Source organism: Sus scrofa, chromosome 14 (assembly GCF_000003025.6).
Source record: "Sus scrofa isolate TJ Tabasco breed Duroc chromosome 14, Sscrofa11.1, whole genome shotgun sequence".
NCBI classification, from domain to species: Eukaryota; Metazoa; Chordata; class Mammalia; order Artiodactyla; family Suidae; genus Sus; species Sus scrofa.
This window is the reverse complement of record NC_010456.5, coordinates 57,782,309-57,802,563: the sequence shown is the minus strand read 5'-3', so window position 1 is coordinate 57,802,563 and position 20,255 is coordinate 57,782,309. Positions and strand designations below refer to the sequence as shown.

General features: G+C 54.5%; 1 protein-coding gene across 1 annotated transcript in view; it reads right to left on the bottom strand.

The window, feature by feature from the left end:
* The window catches only part of PCNX2 (pecanex homolog 2 (Drosophila)), a 294,055-nt gene continuing 276,503 nt past the window's right edge, over positions 2,704–20,255 (bottom strand). The window contains 7 exon segments of the mRNA XM_021074292.1: positions 2,704–3,656; positions 4,970–5,418; positions 13,107–13,290; positions 13,989–14,263; positions 14,967–15,197; positions 16,081–16,157; positions 16,160–16,224. Coding sequence (XP_020929951.1) covers positions 5,371–5,418; positions 13,107–13,290; positions 13,989–14,263; positions 14,967–15,197; positions 16,081–16,157; positions 16,160–16,224 — 880 coding nt within the window. The 3' untranslated portion in view covers positions 2,704–3,656; positions 4,970–5,370.

Genomic DNA, 20,255 nt, shown 5'->3' with positions numbered 1-20,255 from the left:
CATGTGAGTCCTTGTATGGGCGGGATCAGTGGTCTGTAGACATGTTGGTTACGTCTGGTACTTAGCAGGCTCAGCTCTGTCGCTTCAGATCAGAGCCTGACTCCAGCCTCGTTCATTTCGACATGTTCTTAAGCCTCTCTGTTTCCCGTTTCCCTTCCAGGAAAAGGGAGTGAATGCCGTCAAAATAAGAGGCTGCCACAGCCTGGAAGGAGTACACCATTGGCCGTGACACGATCCGTGGGGACCGCCTGGGTCCCACGGCTGGGGCTGCCCAGACTAACAGTGCAGGACCCAGAGGTTCTCAAAGAGAAAGGCTGCTGAACTAAAGAACTCATGGAGGATAAAGTCTGCCCTCCCCCAGGTTAGCGATATTCCAGGGCTAAACAGCTCGGAGTTTTTAGGCCATTTTTGGTGGAGACCTGTGAGTTTCCAGGATTTTTTAGCTACTGGCCTTAACTACAAACTCAGCTTGTGCTGATGCGGGGTACGCCCTTGTCTGTGACCCCTGATGGGCCTGGGCATGTGGAGCAAGGCATCCTGTGAACTGGGCCCTGGGGCAGTGGACAGCACAGGAAGCTCTGGCATCTCCAGACCCAGATGATAGTTTGCAGGCGGTGGTTTGCAGCCTGTGACAGGCTTTAGGACAGAGTCCCTCCTCCTCCCGCTTTCCCGGGGGTTCTCTGAGCCTGGTCTGCCCTGGCCAAGCCTTTGAGGGATCGCAGCTGCAAAGGGTCTCCTAGGTTAGAACTTGCTGCTTAGAGTGGCTGGTCCCGTACAAGCAAGACTGCGTCTCTGTCCCAGTGTCCATGCTCGGGTGAGCGGATCGGGGAGGCCGCACCCACGACCTCTGACAGGCAGGGTGTGACCTGAGCTGTGCCCAGTGGGACAAGAGGGACTGCCCACAGGTGTGGCCTATGACCCCCGAGTACTGGCGTGGCATTGACCTCTGAGGCCAGTAGAGGCCTCTCACAAAGGCCTGGGGACCCCAGCCCCACGCTAAAGCTACTCTCCACCTCCTGCTGTCCTGAGCGAGCCCCACGCAACCCTCACCTCCACAAGGAAGAGGGCGGCTAGGGGAGGTATGGGCTGCGTCCCTTAGCACCCAGACTGGGGCTGAGACCCCTTCAGGAGGGAGCCTTTGCTGGCCTCCCAGGAGGGGCTCTGTGTTCACTGGGGCCTGTCCAGGCATAAAGGGACATTTCCTTCTACTGCTTGTCCTTCAGAGCTCAGAGTTGCAGCCACGACTGTGGAGTAGACTGATTTTGTCTTAAATTAGAAGGAAAGGGTTCGAAGGAAAGGGGCACTTGAAGCCGAAGCCAGACGTGTTGAGGTGGGAGTGGAGGGTCTCCTCAGCCCAGCCCCCATGCAGCGTGGCCCCCGATATTGGGAGGGTGTGGGGAGCTCCTTCATACTTTGCTCGAATGGTCCAGAAACCGTGACTCTTACTTCTGGAGGTCCACGGAGCACCCGGGGGTCACCACTGGACATCGGTCATTTTCTTACTCAATTCAATGGACACCCACCATGGAGAGGCCACCCTAACAGCTCAGAGCTGCCATTTAGTCCTGAGGGCTTGGCTGCAAAGTTGCCCAAGACAATTTGGGGAGCTGCCCACCAACTTCCATGGGGCCAACTGAGAGAATGGCAGTGAGGGTCTATTAGCTTCTCTTGAACCAACATCTGCATATCAATCAGAAATAAGCAAGGGGGCATCTCCAGGGGTTGCTGATTGTAGAATCAGGCACACTGTCTCTGATGACAGAGCCCACCTATGGCTCTTTTTGTTTTGTTTTTGTCTCTTTAGGGTCACACCTGAGGGATATGGAGGTTCCCAGGCCAGGGGCTGAATCAGAGCTGCAGCTGCCAGCCTACACCACAGCCACAGCAACGCCAGATCTGAGCCGCGTCTATGACCTACAGCACAGCTCACGGCAATGCCTGATCCTTAACCCACTGAATGAGGCCAGGGATAGAACCCTCATCCTCGTGGGTACTGGTAGGATTTGTTACCACTGAGCCATGGTGGGAACTCACCCCACCTGTTGTTCTTAATTGCTAATCCTTACTTAAAAAGAAAGAATTACATGTAGTTCCAAGGGGGAAGGAATTCTCTGCCATACCTTTCCTCTGCCTACACTTCCATATCCTAGATACCTTTAAGAAATCTGTGTGGCTCTTTTTAGATTGAGTGTCTCTAATTGTGGCCTTCCCAAAGGGATGGCTCACCAGGCCAGTGACGGTGTTATCCGTGGACTCTGCTCTGTGCCCTCTTCCTCCTCCCTCACATCATGAGAAGCCAGGGTCTCTGGAATCTTAAGATGAGAAAAGCCCTCTCAGAATTTGCCTACATGTCATTCTTACCGTGAAGAATAAGGTTGTTTTTCTTGTTTTTATTTTTGTTCTTGTTTTGTCTTTTTAGGGCCACACCTGCAGCATATGGAGGTTCCCAGGCTAGGGGTTGAATTAGAGTTACAGCTGTTGGCCTACACCACAGCCACAGCAATACAGGATCCGAGCCGCGTCTGCGACCTACACCACAGCTCCTTAACCCACTGAGCAAGGGCAGGGATCGAATCTGCAATTTCATGGTTCCTAGTCAGGTTCATTAACCACTGTGCCACGACGGGAACTCCAAGATTTTTTTTTTTTTTTTTAAGAAATGACAACAGTTTCAGCAGAACTCAAAACAACTGGCCACAGCAGTAATTATAAACATTTTAATTCCAAAAACAAAGGCATGTGCGTGTGTTCTGTGACACCATAAGGACGGTGTGGCTTGGAAGCAAGCACACAGGAGCGCGAGGCGAGACAGGGCCTGGCTTCCTGCAGGAAGTGGCTGTGACTGCAGTGAGCATCATTCCAGTTGGCCCTCCACGCACCTGCCTTGATCTCTGCACTCACATGGCTGGGGACTGTCGGCTCCTTTCCCAGGATGCTTTGGACGTGACTGCATGCGTTATCACGTTTCGCACAGTAAAGCTGTCACTGGTTTATACTTAACATCTGCATAAATATTATAAAGTGTGATTTTTCTCTATATGTGGATTGGACCAGCTGGCGGTGTGATGCACGCTGCTGTCCGCTGATGGTCACGGTAACAGTGACGTATAAAATGCCGATCGTGGAGCATGCAGCTGTCTCGTCATCAGGGCAGGAAGGCGTTATGTATGTGCTCTACTTGAGTTGTCTTAAGATGTTACATGGCTTTCGTTTGAATTTTCCAGTTCTGGCAATTGTGCCTCCCGCGCCCCGCCACTCTGGGGCCACGGGAGGCAGGAGGGAGGCATGTGGTGTCAAGGTTTGTCGTCATCCCGTGAGATATCTTTCAGCAACCTGAGATCAAGTTCTTGTGTTTTCCACATGCTCTCAATTCCCACAGGACGGGTCTCCTGGCTTGCAGGCTTTGCTCTGTTAGGTTTGGGGAGCTCAGGGGAGACACCGTGGGGGGTTCCGTCTCTCTACCCAACCGCATGGCTCCTCCAGCCCCAGCGCCACTACTGCTCATCGGAAGCGCTCTGCTGGGAGGCCGTGTCGTCCAGGCCCATGTCTTCCTGGCTCGCTCTTCTGCACATCACTTCCAGGCTCTCAGCCAGAGGGCGGTCTCCAAGTGGCCCCTGCTCCGTGGCCTCTGTGGGTTCACACGGCTCAGAGAAGTGCTTCCAAAGAGACGAGAGAAGCAACAAGTGATGGCTCAGCAGGGCTGACTGTCTGTCTGACCCACCACCCCCACTGCTGTAGGGACTCGCCCGCCATGTGGCAGGAACCTGCGGACAGAGTCCAGGGTCAGGCCCAGTTACAGAGGACCAAAGGGGCCCTTGAGGATGTGAAGCCTGAGCCAGGGTGCTCAGGGTGGAGGGTGCTGCACACAGGGAGCCTTTTCTCAGGGAATCTGGCAAGAGATGACCTTGGGTAAAATGTCACTTGTGAGCCTGCATTTCCTGGGTTTGGATCAACATCACTTCATACACACTTAGCCCTGCACAATCAAGTCCTGCAGGTTGGACCCCAGATAGTAGTACTGCAGAGGGCTTTTTATTCTGCCTGCCTATAGTCCCAAGGACCCAGCCATGCTGGTTGGAGAGAGGGAAAGACAATTTTCCAGAATCCCAGAACTGCACACATATGGAGGTTCCTGGGCTAGGGATCCAATCAGAGCTATAGCCGCCAGCCTATGCCAGAGCCACAGCAACACCAGATCCAAGCCGCATCTGTGGCCTACATGACAGCTCATGGCAATGCCAGATCCTTAACCCACTGAGCGAGGGCAGGGATTGAAGCTGGATCCTCATGGATGCTAGCCAGGCTCATTAATCGCTGAGCCGTGATGGAAACTCCTTTTTTTTTTTTTTTTTAAACAGCTGCACCCATGGCATATGAAGTTCCTGGGTTAGGGGTTCAATCAGAGCTGTAGCTGGGACCTATGCCACAGTCATGGCAATGCCAGATACTTAACCCACTGAGCGAGGCCAGGGATCACACCCGTATCCTCACAGACACTATATCGGGTTCTTAACCCACCGAGCCACAACAGAAACTCCAAAATGCTCTTTTTCTAACTTTTAAATAGGTAAAATTAGAAAACCATTTCGGCAGCTTTGCGTTTAAATCTGGTGGCCAGGAACCCATGAAAATCTAACTACAGTGCTTATTTAGGAAACTAACTACAGTAGTTTCCTCTTGCTCAGGCCAGAGTAACATGCAAAGAGAAGGGAACAAGACATGCTCCTGCTGCATGGACCATGGAGAGCAAGCCCCCCACATCCCGGGCGAAGGGTGAGGGGGCTCTGGCGTCTGGCTCCCTCCAACAACGTCATTCCCCACAGGACAGGTTCCATGCATCCTGTTGGCTTCAGAGGCAGCCCAACTGCCTCCTATCTGATGACCTGGGGCCCCTGTGGGGAGGGGATGGGTGCCTGCAGGCAAGAAGGCGGGGCCATCAGGCCAGGAGTCCCCTCCCAACCCCCCTTACCCTGGTGGGCTGGCTGGTGGCCCTGGCCGAGGGGCCCATGGTGATGTTGACGCTGCTGGATGACTGGGTGTCGCTGGTGTTGCCCCCCTCTGCGGCAGAGAGTCCAGAAATGACCAGGGCGCTCGAGAAGCTCCTCTTGCCAAAGAGGAAGCTCAGGGTGGAGCTGGTGGACGAGCCCAGGCTGGACCGGAGCAGGGCCTCGGCCCGCTCACGGACGCTCAGGTGGCCGGTGGTGATGACGGGCGGGGGCTGGGAGTGCAGGGATGCGGCCGAGGTGCGCAGGGACAGCCGGCTGCCCGAGAGCCGCTGGGCCAGCTCGTGGACTGACGTGGACGTCTGCAGGAAGGCCGGGTGGCTGTCCACCACAGGGCCGGCCGAGCGTGGGGCAGGCGGTGTTTGGCTTAAGGCCCTGTGAGCCTGGACCGACTGACTCCTGCCTTTCCTCCTGCCTGTGAAGAAGAGCAGAGCGAGGCAGGGAGTGACAGGGGCCTGGTGCAGAACCCAGGGAGCTCGACTCGACGTTCTGTGATAACCCATGTGGGGCAAGAATCTGACAAGGAAAACAGATACGCATGTATCTACACACACATGTGTAACTGAGTCACTGTGCTGTGCACCTGGAGCTCACACACTGTAAACCAGTCACACTCCAGTATAAAAATAAAACACAAACATCAGAGCAGGAATTAAGGGGCAAGAAGGGAACAGCAGGGGCATTCAGAAGTCACTTATGTAGTCAATCAGAGCTTTCTCAAAAGGGAAACTAAAGCAAGAAAGACAGAAAGGAGAGAAAGTGAAAGAAAAGAACAAGAAAAAAGGGGAGAAAAAGAAAAAAGAAAAGGAAAGAGAAAGAAAGCAAAGTAACTAAAGAAAGGAAGAAAGAAGAAGAGAAAGAAAGAGGAAAAAAGGAAGAAAGGGAAAGAAAGAAAAAAAGAAAGAAGGAAAGAAAGAGGAAGGAGAGAAGGAGAGAAAGAAGGAAGAAAAAGAGGAAGAATAAGACAGACCAGGTTGCCATGTTGCCACTGCAGGTGGCCTCCAGTGTCCATGTGTGTGTGGTGAGGTGGGAGGCCTGCTTTGCTGGGCCTTCTGGGCTGGGGTGGAGGCCTGGGGGCCCAGTGCTGGGCTCCACTGAGGCCTGAGACCTGAAGGGCTGACCCAGGGCGGGGGTGGGTCCGTCTGGTTTGCTTAGGCCTGTCCTGCTTTAGCACCAAAGTCCTGCATCCCTGGCTGCCTCCATCCTGAACAAACCCACAACATGGCATCATCAAGCTAATCCCATCTTGTTCCTGCCTCAGCTCCTCCTGGGCTCCTCTGATAGGAAGTGATAAAGGTCAAACATGCAAGTTGGTATGATTTTTAGGTGCCTTCAAAGTGTGGGGGGGGGAGGCTTGAACCCCAGGCTGAGGCCTTTTTCTCTATCAAAGTCTCTGCTCCAGATCAAGGTCTCTGAGAGGAAGCCCTCAGTGGCCCTGCGCAGGCATGCACAGCCTGCGTTCCACATCTATCAGGACCCCCAGTGGGTTGGAGTGGCTCGCAGTTCCCTTTTGCCAGCGGTCCCTCCCCTCAGGGTCCCTCTTGCTGAGACCTGTCAAAACTAGGCCATTGGAGTTCCCACCATGGCTCAATGGTTAACGAATCTGACTAGGAACCATGAGGTTGACTGTTCGATCCCTGGCCTTGCTCAGTGGGTTAAGGATCCGGCGTTGCTGTGAGCTGTAGTGTAGGTCTCAGACTTGGCTCAGATCCTGGTTGCTGTGGTTCTGGCATCGGCTGGTGGCTACAGCTCCGATCAGACCCTAACCTGGGAACCTCCATATGCCACGGGAGAGGCCCAGGAAATGGCAAAAAGACAAAAACAAACAAACAAACAAACAAAAAACCTAGGCTGTTTTTGACCCAGGTGTTGGACTGCCCAGGGATTTTGGTCCTGGCGCTTGCTAGAACACTCGATTCCTTAGCTTAAGCCTCTCAATAATCACTAGGGACTAATTTTAAAATATTATTTTGAAGGGGGCAGCTAGAGACATCACAGTGCTACTAATTGCTTTATTGGCATGTCCCCTGGAGTGGCCACAGTGACATGAAATCAGAAAAAAATTAAAAAATAGAGAGGACTGCAGGGTGGTACCCCCAATGGCTGTCACCTCCCCACCAGGTGCCCAAATTATTATTATTTTTTAACAAGTTTTTTTTTTTTTTTTTTTTTTTTTTTTTTTTGGCCACCCAAGGCACATGGAGTTCCCAGACCAGGGATCAGGTCCGAGCCACTGTTGTGATCTATGCCGCAGCTGCAGCAACACAGGATCCTTAACCCACTGTGCCAGGCCGGGGATCGAACCTGCGTCCCAGAGCTGCAGTGGTGCTGCTGATCAAATTGTGCCACAGCGGGAACTCCCAAGTGCCCTAATTTTTAACTGTGTATCCGGTGATTTTCTGAAATGCTTGTCTAGGGGAGCCAACTCCTTAGGGAAGAAATGTTAATATGGACCAGCCCTGCCCCTCCCAGGGGCAGCTGACTGGCTAAAAGGGCCCCTCGGCCTCACACAGACCCTCCTAGTGCAATGTGCCTGCTGTGATGTGGGGTCTCCTTTCCAGAGGGTTCTGGGGCTCCCACCTGGCTCCCTCCCCTCAACGCCTGTCTGCTGAGAAATCAGCGTTTCCCCCCCCCACAACCCCCATGTGCCAAGATGCAGCTTACAGGCTCCTGGGTGAGTACAGCAGCCCCCACGCCCCTAGGCCAGGGCTCCCCCTGGGTGGGGACCATCTGAATGGTCCCTGCTCAAGAGCTGAGTATGTTATTCTTTGGAGGAAGGTAGAGAAGGGAGAAGGGGAGCCTGACGAATCAGAATTAAGACCAGAGATGGCTATCTGTTAGTTTATTCAGAGTCTGGCAAGGCCAAACATCTGTGTGTGATTTATAGTCTAACACTGATTGCTGCTCCCAAATTCTCCACATTCATCTGCATGACAGTGATTTTGATGCTGCATCGACCACCGGGGCTTGATGGGGGAATGTCCCAGTTAATTCCAGTCACGCAGGGACAAAGCCCATCTGTGTGTCAGAGGGGAGTGTCTGTATTCTATTCAAGAAGGGCTGACCACTCCCCCCATCTCACTGCTTCAGATTTTCTTAGGTTTTTTTTTTTGGGGGGGGGGTCACTCTTTTTTTTTTAATTACTTTTGCAAATGGAACAAGTAAGAAACCAGACTAAATGCATTTATGCTACTTGGGATCATTATTTTATAGCTTAACTTTGCAATTACTTCATTACCAAATTACAAGTGTTTCTAGGGGAAATCTCCTTAGAACTTGGGTTGAAATCCATATAAATCACCTTCCTTGGTTCATTGTCTTGGTACAACGCCTTCATCTTGGATTATTATCTGAAAGCTGGTGCAAATCTTAACTAGTAAAAGGTGCAGTCTTCCTGTCCACCTTGGGCTTCAGAACAGACATGAATTCCTAACTGCTCTCAGCAAGCAGGCCATCGGCCTCCACCGCAAGCCTGTCCCCTTCCAGCAAGACTGGGTTGTCAGGCCATGGCTGGGGCTGCCCAGTGAGTGCCCAATCACCAGGCGTGAGGGCACGCCAGCCAGGCCTGAAGGGCAGCCACGCTCAGCGTGGCCACCTGGGACCCCAGTCCTTTGGGTGTCTGGCAAGGGCCAGGATTGGGTTACTCTGCTGGGAACTGAGGCAGGGACCAAGGAAGTGAGGGAGCGGTGGGGACCCCAGTTATGGGCATTGAGCCTGGGGTGCTGTGAGTAAAACAAGATCCCTGTGCTTGGAATTTGATTCCCATGGCTCCATCACTGCTACTTGGCTGGGCTTCTCAGTCCTGCCCTGGCAGGAGAGTCAGGTGGTCCACCTCCGTGCTGGGGACTCCCTCCCTTGGGGCAGAGCACAGGGGTCCTAACTGTTCAAATTACCACTTTCCACCCTCCACCTCCGCCCTGCCTCTCGGACAGCATCCTTTCTGCAGGCTCAGCCCAGGACATGCCGATGGGCCAACGAGGGCCCAACCTGCAAAACTCACCTGGCCCTGGAACCCAGAGTGTCTTAAGTTCCTGAGTGGGAACAGAGTTAACCCCAGACAATTTGGGTGGGTCACTTCCTCACGTTGGCCATTAGAACCATTGATAGTAAAAAAGGGGACGTTTCAGTTTTCTGGGGGTAGGAGGAGGTGTCTGTGTCCTGGTGTAGGGGAGGCAGGCTGTCTCTTTCCCAACTTTGGGCCTTTCTGGATGTCTCCCAGGGCTGTTGTGCCCTGGATGTCCCCAGATCCCCCTGCTGTTTGTTTGTTTGTTTATTTATTTATTGTCTTTTTTTGCCTTTTCTGGGCCGCTCCTGCGGCATATGGAGGTTCCAGGCTAGGGGTCTAATTGGAGCTGTAGCCGCCGGCCTACACTAGAGCCACAGCAACTCGGGATCTGAGCTGCATCTGCAACCTACACCACAGCTCACGGCAACGCCGGACCCTTAACCCACTGAGCAAGGCCAGGAATCGAACCCACAAATTCATCGTTCCTAGTCAGATTCGTTAACCACTGCGCCACGAAGGGAACTCCTCCCCCTGCTGTTTAGAGGTGGGCCTGGGAGTCCCAGTGGCTGGTTTCAAGCAAACCACCTCACATGTGTCATTCTTTTGAAGGCAGTCTGGACCCCAGCCCTGTCCACTGACCCCCAGAAAGGGTGATCAGCTTATGCCACCTGCCATGAGGCTCTCCTGGGAAGATTTGGGGATGCCTCCCCCATGGGCCCTCAGGCAGGATGGAGCCCCAGCAGCTGCTGAGACAAGAGGATGCCGGGCAGGGCAGGAGGGACCATCTCTGCCACCCTCACCCCCAGGATCCACTGGCCCCCTGGGGACCCTAAGCCTGATGATCTGAAAGGTGGTCCCTCTTGCATCCCTCAGTGGACCAGCTGGACTGCATGCAGAGCCGCCTGGATGCTCTAGGGAGAGCCTTGGGGACCAAGGCATGGTCCTCCTTTGTGGGGGTAGGAGACAGGCAAATGCCCTTTGGGCCCCTTTCTTCCAGGACCAGAACCACTTGCTGTGGCCAGCGCCCCGCCCCCAAGGCATCACTAGGAGAGTATGAAGCTGGAGCCCTGTGGGGTTCTACAGGGGGCTTGGGCTACAAGGACAAGCCGGCCAGCAGCTGCTGGCTCTTCACTCATGGCTGTGATCGTCGGAGGCTGGCTGCAGGTGAGCCTCACCTGGGCCTCCTGTGACCAAACGCCTGACAGCCCCGCCCCTAGTGAAGCCCTAGAGGGGGCGGCTGAGTAGGGGGTGTGGACCATCCACTCGGCCAGCATCAGCACACCTTAGCCCTGAGGGCCCCCCAGCACTTCAGGGGGTCCAGCTCTGCTCATCTCTCCCCATAGGGCCAGGAGGCTGTGGACACAAGGGACGCGCTGGCCTGCTCCCCCACACTCTCATCTCCAGAAGACCCTGCAGGATCCGGAGCCTCCGCAGACCTTTCCCCAGGCTCCGCCCCCAGGGTGGGCCTTGGGCCTTCACAGGTTGTGCCCTGAGGCCTGAGGCGGGGCAGGGAGCATCGGGCAGGGTGAGGATGGGGCATGGACGTACAGACAAGGGGGTCCATCCACGCACAGGCCCTGGTTGGGCGTGGCTGTGGGGGGACAGTGGGTTGGCATGTCTGTGTGCATTCCTGTCCCCAGCCCTGAGGAATGAGGGCCGCCCCCTGTTCTCCTCCCCGCTTCCCCGCATAGCTCGCTTGGCTGTCCTGGTGCAGGAGCATGGCTCACTGGCCCTGATACACATGGGCTGACACAGCGACACAGAGGCTGAGCCCAGGCTGGGAGAGGCATGTCCTGCCAGAGGAAGCAGCAGCTGCAGAGGCCTGGAGGAGGGGGGGCTGAGCGTGGGTGAGGGGTGGCAAGGGAGCCAGCTGGAGGGGGATGTGGATCACAGGGGGCCCTGCAGGACAGGCGAGGGCCCCGTTGCCTATGCCCCCCCAGTTCCTACACTGAAGTCCTAATCTTAGAGCCTCAGGACGTGACCTTATTTGGACATAGGGCTGTTGCAGGTGTGATTAGTTAAGACAGGGTCATCCTGGAGTAGGGTGGCCTCATGCGATACGACTGGTGTCCTCATCAAAGGGGACATTGGGACACAGGCACGTACACAGGAAGAACACCCTGTGAAGACGAAGGCAGAGGTCAGGATGAGCCCCTACAAGATGAGGGACGCCCAAGACCACCTACAAAGCCCCCAGAGATGCCTGCGCCAGACTGTCCGTCATGGCCTCAGGAGGTAGCAGTCGGGCTGATGCCTGGATCTTGTCACAGCCACTTGGTTTGCAGTGCTTTGCTGCAGCTCCCTAGCAAAGGAACACGGGTTTGTTCTGAGGGATCCGGGAAGCCATGATTCAACAGGAGGATGTCCTGAGTCAGAATGTACCAGCACCGTGGCTGGTGTGCGGGAAAGAGGTTTATGATCAGGGCGGTTGGCAGGGCTGCCTGACACTGACTGAGAGAGGCTCGCCCTCTGTTTGGGGTGGGGAAGGGCACAGGGGGTCCCCTGCCAGCTCTCTGAGCCTCTGCGGGGGAGTGGGGGGAGGGTGCAGTGGCCAGAGTAATGCCCCCCTGGGAACGCACTGCAGCCCCTTCTTTCCCCAGATCCTCAGCCTCTCCAGCACAGGGAAGGACATGTATCTGTTCTTTGCCCCTCCCCTCCCCCTGCCCAGGCACAGATGTGATTTTCTAGATGGGGAAACGCAGGGTAGTTTCCGAATGGAGAAATGCCTGAGTGTTCGGCATTTCTGTCCAAGTGACTGGTCTGAACTAGAGAGGCTGGATCCGGGTACGGGGAGGCAGGGTCTGGCTGGAGGAGGCACACAGGCTTTTCGAGAGCAGGATGTGGGCGTCCCGGACCAGCTCTGACTCCGTGAGATGCCTCTTCCCTTGTTCACAAGCGCAGCCATGCCAGCGCTGGCAGGGCCTGGAAAGAGTCCCGTCGGGGTGTCAGGATGACGAGGTGGCCTCCATCCATTCTGAGGAACCTGAGATCTGGAGGTGGATGTGGCCTTGAGGACCCCCAGCCTCGTTGCCATGTGCACACCAGCCCGGGGACCAGCTCTCCGGGCCTCCTGACCACAGACAGACTGCCTCCCGCAGGACCAGTTCACTTGCCCAAACAAGTATGAAGACCCAGCCATGCTCTACAAGGCCATCTAGTCCTTTGAAAAGGCCCCTCAGAGTCGCCTTTTCTTTTTTCTTTTTCGTTGTTGTTTTGTTTTGTTTTTGTCTTTTTAGGGCCATAGCCTCAGCATATGGAGGTTCCCAGGCTAGGGGTCAAATCGGAGCTACAGCAGCAGGCCCGCGCCAGAGCCACAGCAAAGCCAGATCCGAGCCACACCTGCGACCTACACCACAGCTCACGGCAACACCGGATCCTATCCCACTGAATGAGGCCAGGATCGAACCTGCTTCTTCCCGATGCTAGTCAGATTTGTTTTCGCTGAGCCACGATGGGAACTCCCAGGGTTGCCTTTTCTAACCCAGCCCCCTTCTCCCAGTGGAGTGGGGTAGTGGAACGACACCCAACTGGTTGAGCCAAACTAGCTGGGCCTTAGTTTAAAGGTGATTTTAAACTTGACACTCAGCCCAAACTTGGACCAAGCCACCTCCTGCATTCCCTTCTGCTACCTCCCTTCTCTTTCCTTCTGCTCTGAAATGTCAGGTGTAAGTGGAGGCAGGTGACAGCAGCAGAGCAGGCAGAGGATGCAGTCGCCTGGCTGCCTCGCCAACACACTTGGAGGGGTGGATCAACTCATAGGACAGAGGCGCCACCACACAGAGGAACACCACCCAGTGGTCACTGAGTGAGTGAGAGATGGAATGGAAGGAGTGACCACTGGACCGATGGACAGACAGAGGGATGGCCGGCTGAGGTAATGGCCAGACAGATGGATAAAAGATAAACACTGAATCTAAGACAGAGAGAGTTCTAAGTAGAACCTATAAGAGTCAATATATTTGGGGAGTCCTTTGGCCCAATACTGATTTTTCCTGCATGAAGGGGTTCTCAGGTTAGAATGACAACCTATCCAACGGTGTTGGCCGGCTGGACCAAAGGAGGCTACATCAGTAACCACGAGGCCCCGCTGCACCTACCTGCCCTCCGTGGCCTTCACAGGGCGACCAGTGGCGGGCCCCTTCCTTTCTGGGCTGTTCTGAGCTGCTCTCCCGGCTCTCACCACTGGGGGCACTGCTGCCGCCTGCGGGCCGAGCGCCCCCTCCGTCCACATCCTCAATGTGGCCAGCGCCCTGCGTGCCCGCATCACACTCCTTCCGCATCCTGGGACACGGAGAAAAGCTTCAGGGTTCTTCACCAAAACGTTTCTAATTCCCCTCATGGCCCCACCACATCCATGTCCAAATCAGGATGGCAGACCACGCTCTGCAGGTGAGCAGCGCACCTGGGAGGCAGGTGGAGAGCGGGGGCGACTATTCCCCAAACCTCAGTGTTGGATAAATGAATACATGGCACCTGGATGGATCAGCTGCCGGCTCCACCTCTCACAGAATCCTCAGCTTTGAGCCTCCACAAGGAGCTCTGCCGGATTTAGGCAAAACATCTTAGAATTCCTTCCAACCAACTAGGGACGTTGTTACAACCGGGTAAGAAGACAATGGGATGCCAAGTGAGTGTTGGGGAGACGGAGGGGCGGGACAGGGGCCTTCAGGCAGGTTCGCAGCCGCAGATGTGGAACAGTGACTCCCAGAGACCCACAGGCCCAGCCATTCTGCCAGGACTCAAGCCCAAGTCTCAGCCCGCGACAGCTGGAGGGAGACAGACTCTGCCAAGGTTCCCCCGGAACCATCACCGGAGGCTGCTTGTTGAAACCAACTATGGGTCGGCGGACACGTGGACGGGGAGGTTTTAATCACAGAAGATAACAGGGATGGAGGGTGAAATTCCATCCAGAAGACCCGGAGCTCCAGCCCCCCCCAGCCCGCCTCCAGACAAAGCCCGCGTGGGCTGCGAACACCCACCTTAACCACTTGGTTCGGAACCATGCCCTGATGCCATCCCAAGTGACGGGTCCGCTCCACACGCTCTTCAGCTGCCTGTGGGTCCCTAGGTAGGATGTGGTTAGCGGGGAGACGTACATGGGGTAGCCCAGGGGCTGGTCACAGGAGGAATTAATTAGGTTTCGGAGGACCTGCTTGTTGTTCTGGATGCTGCCGCGCTCAGGGTTGCGGTTGCGGAGGAAGATGAGCTCTTGCTGCTGCCCCGCCCAGAGTCCTCGGACACACTCCCTGTTCACCTGCGGGGCAGGAGGACACGGGGAGAGGAGCAGATGGCCCGGCTGCTGGATGTTGGCCCTGAATCTGAATACCTGATACCCAGAAAGCTTTTTGGCCTGAAGCTTTCATGGGTCAAGTCGGAATGACAGCCCTGCAAGGTGGATGTGATGCTCTTTTTATGGGGAAACAGATCAAATAAGAACAGAGTAAGGCTCTGTTTCAGCCGGTTGGTCTGAAGCTCTGTGAAAAGGAAAATCTCTGCAAAGAGAGTTCTTGGGTCCAGGAACAGGTCATGAAAGGGAGGTCTGGAATTTTAGAGAATTTGAAAGTCTTGAAGAATAAGCGAGGAAGTTCCTTTGCAGTGAGGTGGGTTAAAGATCTGGTGTTGCTGCAGCTGTGGCATAAGTTGCAACTGCAGCTGGCACTGGATCCTTGCCCTGGGGAACTTCCACATGCCGAGGGTGTGGCCAAAAAACAATAATGATATAATAAGCTAGATCCTCAGCTACACGTGAGTCTAGTCAAAGGACATCTTGTCAAAAGACTCACCTCTGCACCGGCTCTCTGGGCAGGAAGTGGCTCTGATACAATGTACAGCCTGCCCCGGCCCCCCCGCATGCTGGCCAAAGTTTATTACGCCCAGACTGTGTGGACACCAGCACAGGGGCCAACCTGTCCCATTTCTTCCCACATTCCGCCCGCCGGGAAAGGTGGCTGCCGTACCTTGATCACCTTGAAGCTCAGGAAGCTTCTGTGGAGCATGATGACCTTGTACTCGTCTGCGCCCTCATCCACCACATGCCGCAGGGTCAGCAGCTCCTCCTTATTGGCCAGCACAGCACCCCGCCAGGCAGGGTCACCCTCGTGGCAGATCACCACTTTCCTTTCAAAGGACTGGATGGCCTCATAGAGCACGGCTGGGTCTTCATACTCGTCTGGGCAAGTGAACTGGTCCTGCGGGAGGCAGTCCATCTGTGGTCAGGAGGCCCGGAGAGTTGGTCCCCGGGCAGGGGTGCACATGGCAACGAGATGGGGCTGGGGGGGGCCGGCAGCCTCAAGGCCACATCTACCTCCAGCGACATCTCGACATCCCAGCGCCTTGACGGGACTAGAGATTGTGGCTTATGTTCCTATGGCTTTTCCATACAGTGTGGGCACTTCTGATGTCATTTCCTCCAGCCCAGTCCCCTCGTCCATCCACCTCCTAAGGGCTCTCAAGGGCAAATTGCCACTGGTCACGTCAAGAACATGCGATGCCTGAAGGCTTACTTGCTAAGTAAGAAGCCCACTCACCAAGGTCATGCCAAGGGAGAGGACTGTGTTTTTGAAAGGTCATTTTTTCCCCTAATGTATTGGACTTACACTTTTTTTTTTTGCTTTCTTTTTTCTTTGTTGGCTGCATATGGAGTTCCCAAGCCGTAGTTTTCACTTAAGCCATAGCTGCAGCAACACCAGGTCCTTAACTCCCTGCACCGGGCCGGGGATTGAACCTGTGACCCGGTGCTCCCCCAATACATTCCAATCTCATTGCACCACAGTGAGAATCCCACTTTTTTTTTTTTTTGCTTTTTAGGGCTACATCTGCAGCATATGGAAGTTCCCAGGCTAGGGGTCAAATCAGAGCTGCAGCCGCTGGCCTACGCCACAGCCACAGCCACAGTACCGCTGGATCCAAGCTGCATCTGCAACCTGTACCACAGCTCATGGCAACCCTGGATCCCCAGCCCACTGAGTGAGGCCAGGGATTGAACCTGAATCCTCATGGATGCTAGTCGGATTCGTTTCCACTGTGCCACAATGGGAACTTCCGACTTTTTTTTTTTTAAGGGATGTTTACCTGGTGCAGCTTCAGGGACATCTTGAGAGCTGGGGCAACGACTTTGTGCAGCAGGTCGATGTCTGCAAACACCCATCATCTCGGGCTGTAATTCTGAAGTCACCTTTGAAGAGGGCGTGGAGGCCATACAGGAAGGAGTCCAGGCTGTGAAACAAAAGTCAAGTGACTGCTGGTTCACCGGGAGCGAGGTTATTCAGCATCTGGTCACCCAGAGCAGGCTTGGGTCTCCCGTGTGTCATCTCAAGAAGCATCTTAATGTCTCTAGGCTGAGCCAGCAGGTGTTCCACCAAACGCCTGACCCTGCAGCCCCTCTTTTGCACCCTCCCTCATGACAACTGCCGCAATGGTCAACCTCCAGGAAGAGGCACTGACACACTGGATCCGTGAGTGCGACAGTGGAGATCCTGGTCTGGGCTGGCTGCCAGTCTGGCCCAGCAGCCCTGGGGCCTCCACTTTTCAGGAGGGAGGCTTGGGGAAGAGCCCTGGCCCTTCCATCTGTCTTCTCTACGTTTCTGGATAGCACTTTTGGGCTATGTCACTCTTAATAAAGATCAGATCCTACCACCATATGGAGAGAGAAAATGACGCATAATTAAATCTCAGATTCGCCCTTTAGATTTAGATTTAGATTTTCAGGGAACATCCATCTACCAATCCCACCCTCTTTTGTTTTGTTTTTTCTTTTTAGGGCTGCACCCGTGGCACTTGGAAGTTCCAAGCTAGGGGTCAAATTAGAGCCATAGCTGCCAGCCTACACCACAGCTACAGAAACACCAAATCTGAGCCTCGCTGTGAGCAACACCACAGCTCAGGGCGATGCTGGATCCTTAAACCACTGAGTGAGGCCAGGAATCGAACCCAAAACCGCATGGTCGCTAGTCAGATTCAATTCCACTGCATCACAACGGGAACTTCCGCTACCTTCTTTTTAATGCCTGAGATGGATGCAGCACAACAGAGGGGGTAGAAATGGCTGGATTCCACAGGATTGTCCAGGTTTTCTGTCGCTAGGTTTTTCTAGAGATGGAATTGAGCATTACCTGGGGAGGAAAGAGGAGGCGCCTGAGGGCTGCCTTTCACAATCTGGGTCCTTTACCTTCTGGATGGACCCAGGGAGCGGGCTGATGAAAGCGACACACTGCACGTTGTGAGGAAGGAGGGGAAGAACCGGTCTTCCTGAATACTCTCCCTCTGTTTCCATCAATACCCTTGGCCCTCCGGCCTCCATCATTCCTGGGAAGCAAGCACCGCAACAGCCTCCCCATCAGGGTTGAACTGGGACAGACAGAGCAGGGCAGTGTGTGGCAGAGACTCTGGGGATGGAGCTCAGAAGGACGGGATGAGCTGGCTCACAGAGCAAGACCCTGGATGCAGCAATGTTAGACCCATGCAGGGAAATAACTCTGCTGACCCCTGTTGGAGGTGTCATTGCTGGAACGTACCACTATCATTAATCTCCTTCCAGAACTCCCTTGAGAGAGGCAGGCTGTGGGAAGTGGAGGCAGCCAGGATCTAGGCAGGTGGGGCGGGTGCTGGGGCCTGGAGGAGCCCAGAACCTTGCAGAAAGTTCCAGGAGACAATCCTCCTGAACAGGCTCCCCCCACCCCCCACCATCCCCCAGAGAACCCAGACCTTCTGCCGGGAGGGAGGGCTTAGCAGCTTCCCAGATCCTGGGAGGGGAGGGCTGGACAGCAGGGCCCGGCTGCAGAAGGAAGGATGCAGGGAGGGAAGGCTTAAAACAGGGCCATCCGCTGTCAACGGAAAACATTCTAAAATGCCCCTGTCCTCAGTGAAGTATGGTGAAGAGAGCATTAAAAATGAGTGGGCTTTCTTCTGGAAAGTCTTAGAAGAATGTCTCGCAGCTTGCACACACACTTATTAGAGACATCAGTCCCCGAGATGTAGGGCTGGGGACGATGCAGAGGAAGGTTAAGGGACCGGCTCCCCACCCCCAGTCGCTCAGAGCAACCTGCACAGGCGGAAGAGAAGAGCCAAGGATTCAGGGCTGCCGTAGAGGCGGATCCCCATCGGTAAACGCCCTTCCACAGGCCTCATTGAGGGCCTGCGTTCCCATCCCAGGCCCCCAACCACTGCTGTTCCACTGGTCATTTCTGTTTTCAGAGGAAAATGACGCACGGGGAAGCTGACTGCTGTGCTATTAAACTGAGTCTCCACGCAGAAAACAAAGCCTGAATCTGAACTCCATGAGACCGAGGGTATTACCCTCAGCACCTTGACGGTCCCGGCATCCTGAAAGTAAGGTGTTTCATTACCTGCCTCTTATCCTCCGGAAAGTGAAGAGGAGGAAGGCAGAGATATGATGATCTGGGAAGGCTTTGAGGCTGGGGGGAAGGGGTCTCCGGGAGGCCCTGCAGCACATTTCTGACTTGGTGTTTCATGGGCTTTGTCCTTTTGTCTCTGCTGAGATGACAGGCTCCCTCCCCCAGACCAGCAGCTGGAATAAGTACACAGGGTTACATCCGAGTCCATCGAGGTCGGCCTCCATGGACACTGGAGCAGCCCCTGCCCAGCCCCCTAGTGCTTTTGTAGTGACTTGAGTTTTTAGTACATGTGGTGGCACGTAAGCCCGTGCTGATCTCTGTGCCTCGTCTGGTTCTCTACACATGGGTGTGCATCTCTCACACATGTTACACGTGTCAGATTTCTTCTGGGCCCTGCCCCACCCTGTCGCTACATAATCCCACTCAGATGGACTTGGTTGTTCCTGCACTGAGGACTGCCTGGTGACAAACTCCGAGACGGGCCCTCTGCAGCTCTTCTGCAGGGCTCGACCTGTGTTCCATGGAGTTAGGACCTGAACAATGTCTCCCCTTGATAACTGTATGCATGTGTTTGTGTGCATGTGTGTGTGTGTGCATGAGCATGGGAGCACATCTGTGTGTGTGTGCATTGTGTATGTGTGCACAGCACGGGTGCACATTTGTGCTTTATGGGTGTGTGTATGTGCACAGCATGGGTACACATTTGTGTATGCATGTGTATACATGTGTGTGCATGTGTGTGTGCCCAAGCATGGGCGCACATCTGTATTTGTGCATGTGTATATATTTGTAAGTGTGTGTAAGTGTGTGTACAACATGGGTGCACATTTGTGTGCGTGCATGTGTGTGTTGGAAAGAATGATCCAGCCTCTGCCCCAGCGTGACTCTGTACCCCCAGCAGTGTGACACCAATGACCATGAAACTGGGTCTTGGTGACGCTCTGATTGTACTAACTCCTGTTCTTGTCTTTCTGGTTCCTGACCCCCTTTCCTACTATACGATGGCATGACTGCTGGTACTGCAGACACATGAGAGCCTGGGGCCATCAGTGCTGCAGCTGTTCACAACCTTCCTGGAAACAGCTGTTGCCTGCAGTGCCACTGAAACACTAGCTCAAGGTTTGCCTAAGGCTTATGCTTTAATGGGTCCTCTCCATTTCAGCATCCTCACCCATCACCTTCATGGCCGTGACTACTTGAGGATGGCCCATTGAAGCAAAGTTTCTTTCATTCTCTCATATCGCACCTTTCCTCACCCACGGAGGAGTCCTCCGTGCTCTATTCTAGCCAAACGTCGTGTACGCCCCTCAAAGCCCTATTTTTATTCAAAATCAATGACCACTCAACCCGGTTTTCTTTCCTTTTAGGGCCACACTGACGGCATATGGAAGTTCCCAGGCTAGGAGTCGAATCAGAGCTGTAACTCCTGGTCTACGCCAGTCACAACCACAGCAATGCCAGATCGGAGCTGCATCTGCAACCTACACCACAGCTCATGGCAATGCTGGGTCCTTAACCCATTGAGCAAGGCCAGGGATCAAACCTGCGTCCTCATGTATCCTAGTCAAATTCGTTTCCGCTGTGCCAGGACAGGAACGCCTCAGCCCAGTTTTCACCTGCACCCTCTCTCACTGGTTCTCAGCCCAAGGAAATTCTGGTGCCCAGGGGACATTTGGCAATATCTGGAGACATTCTGAATGTCACAACTGAAGGGGGCGGTGCCACTGGCAGTGGGTAGATGCCAAGCAGGAGTGCTGCTACAACGCCCAGGACAGTCCCCCCATAGCAAAGCACGACACAGCCTAAAATGCTAAGGGTGCTGCTGCTGAAAGACCCTGCTCCTTTAGAAAAAAAAATCCCGCTAAAGATACAGATTTTAAGTTTTGTACACTG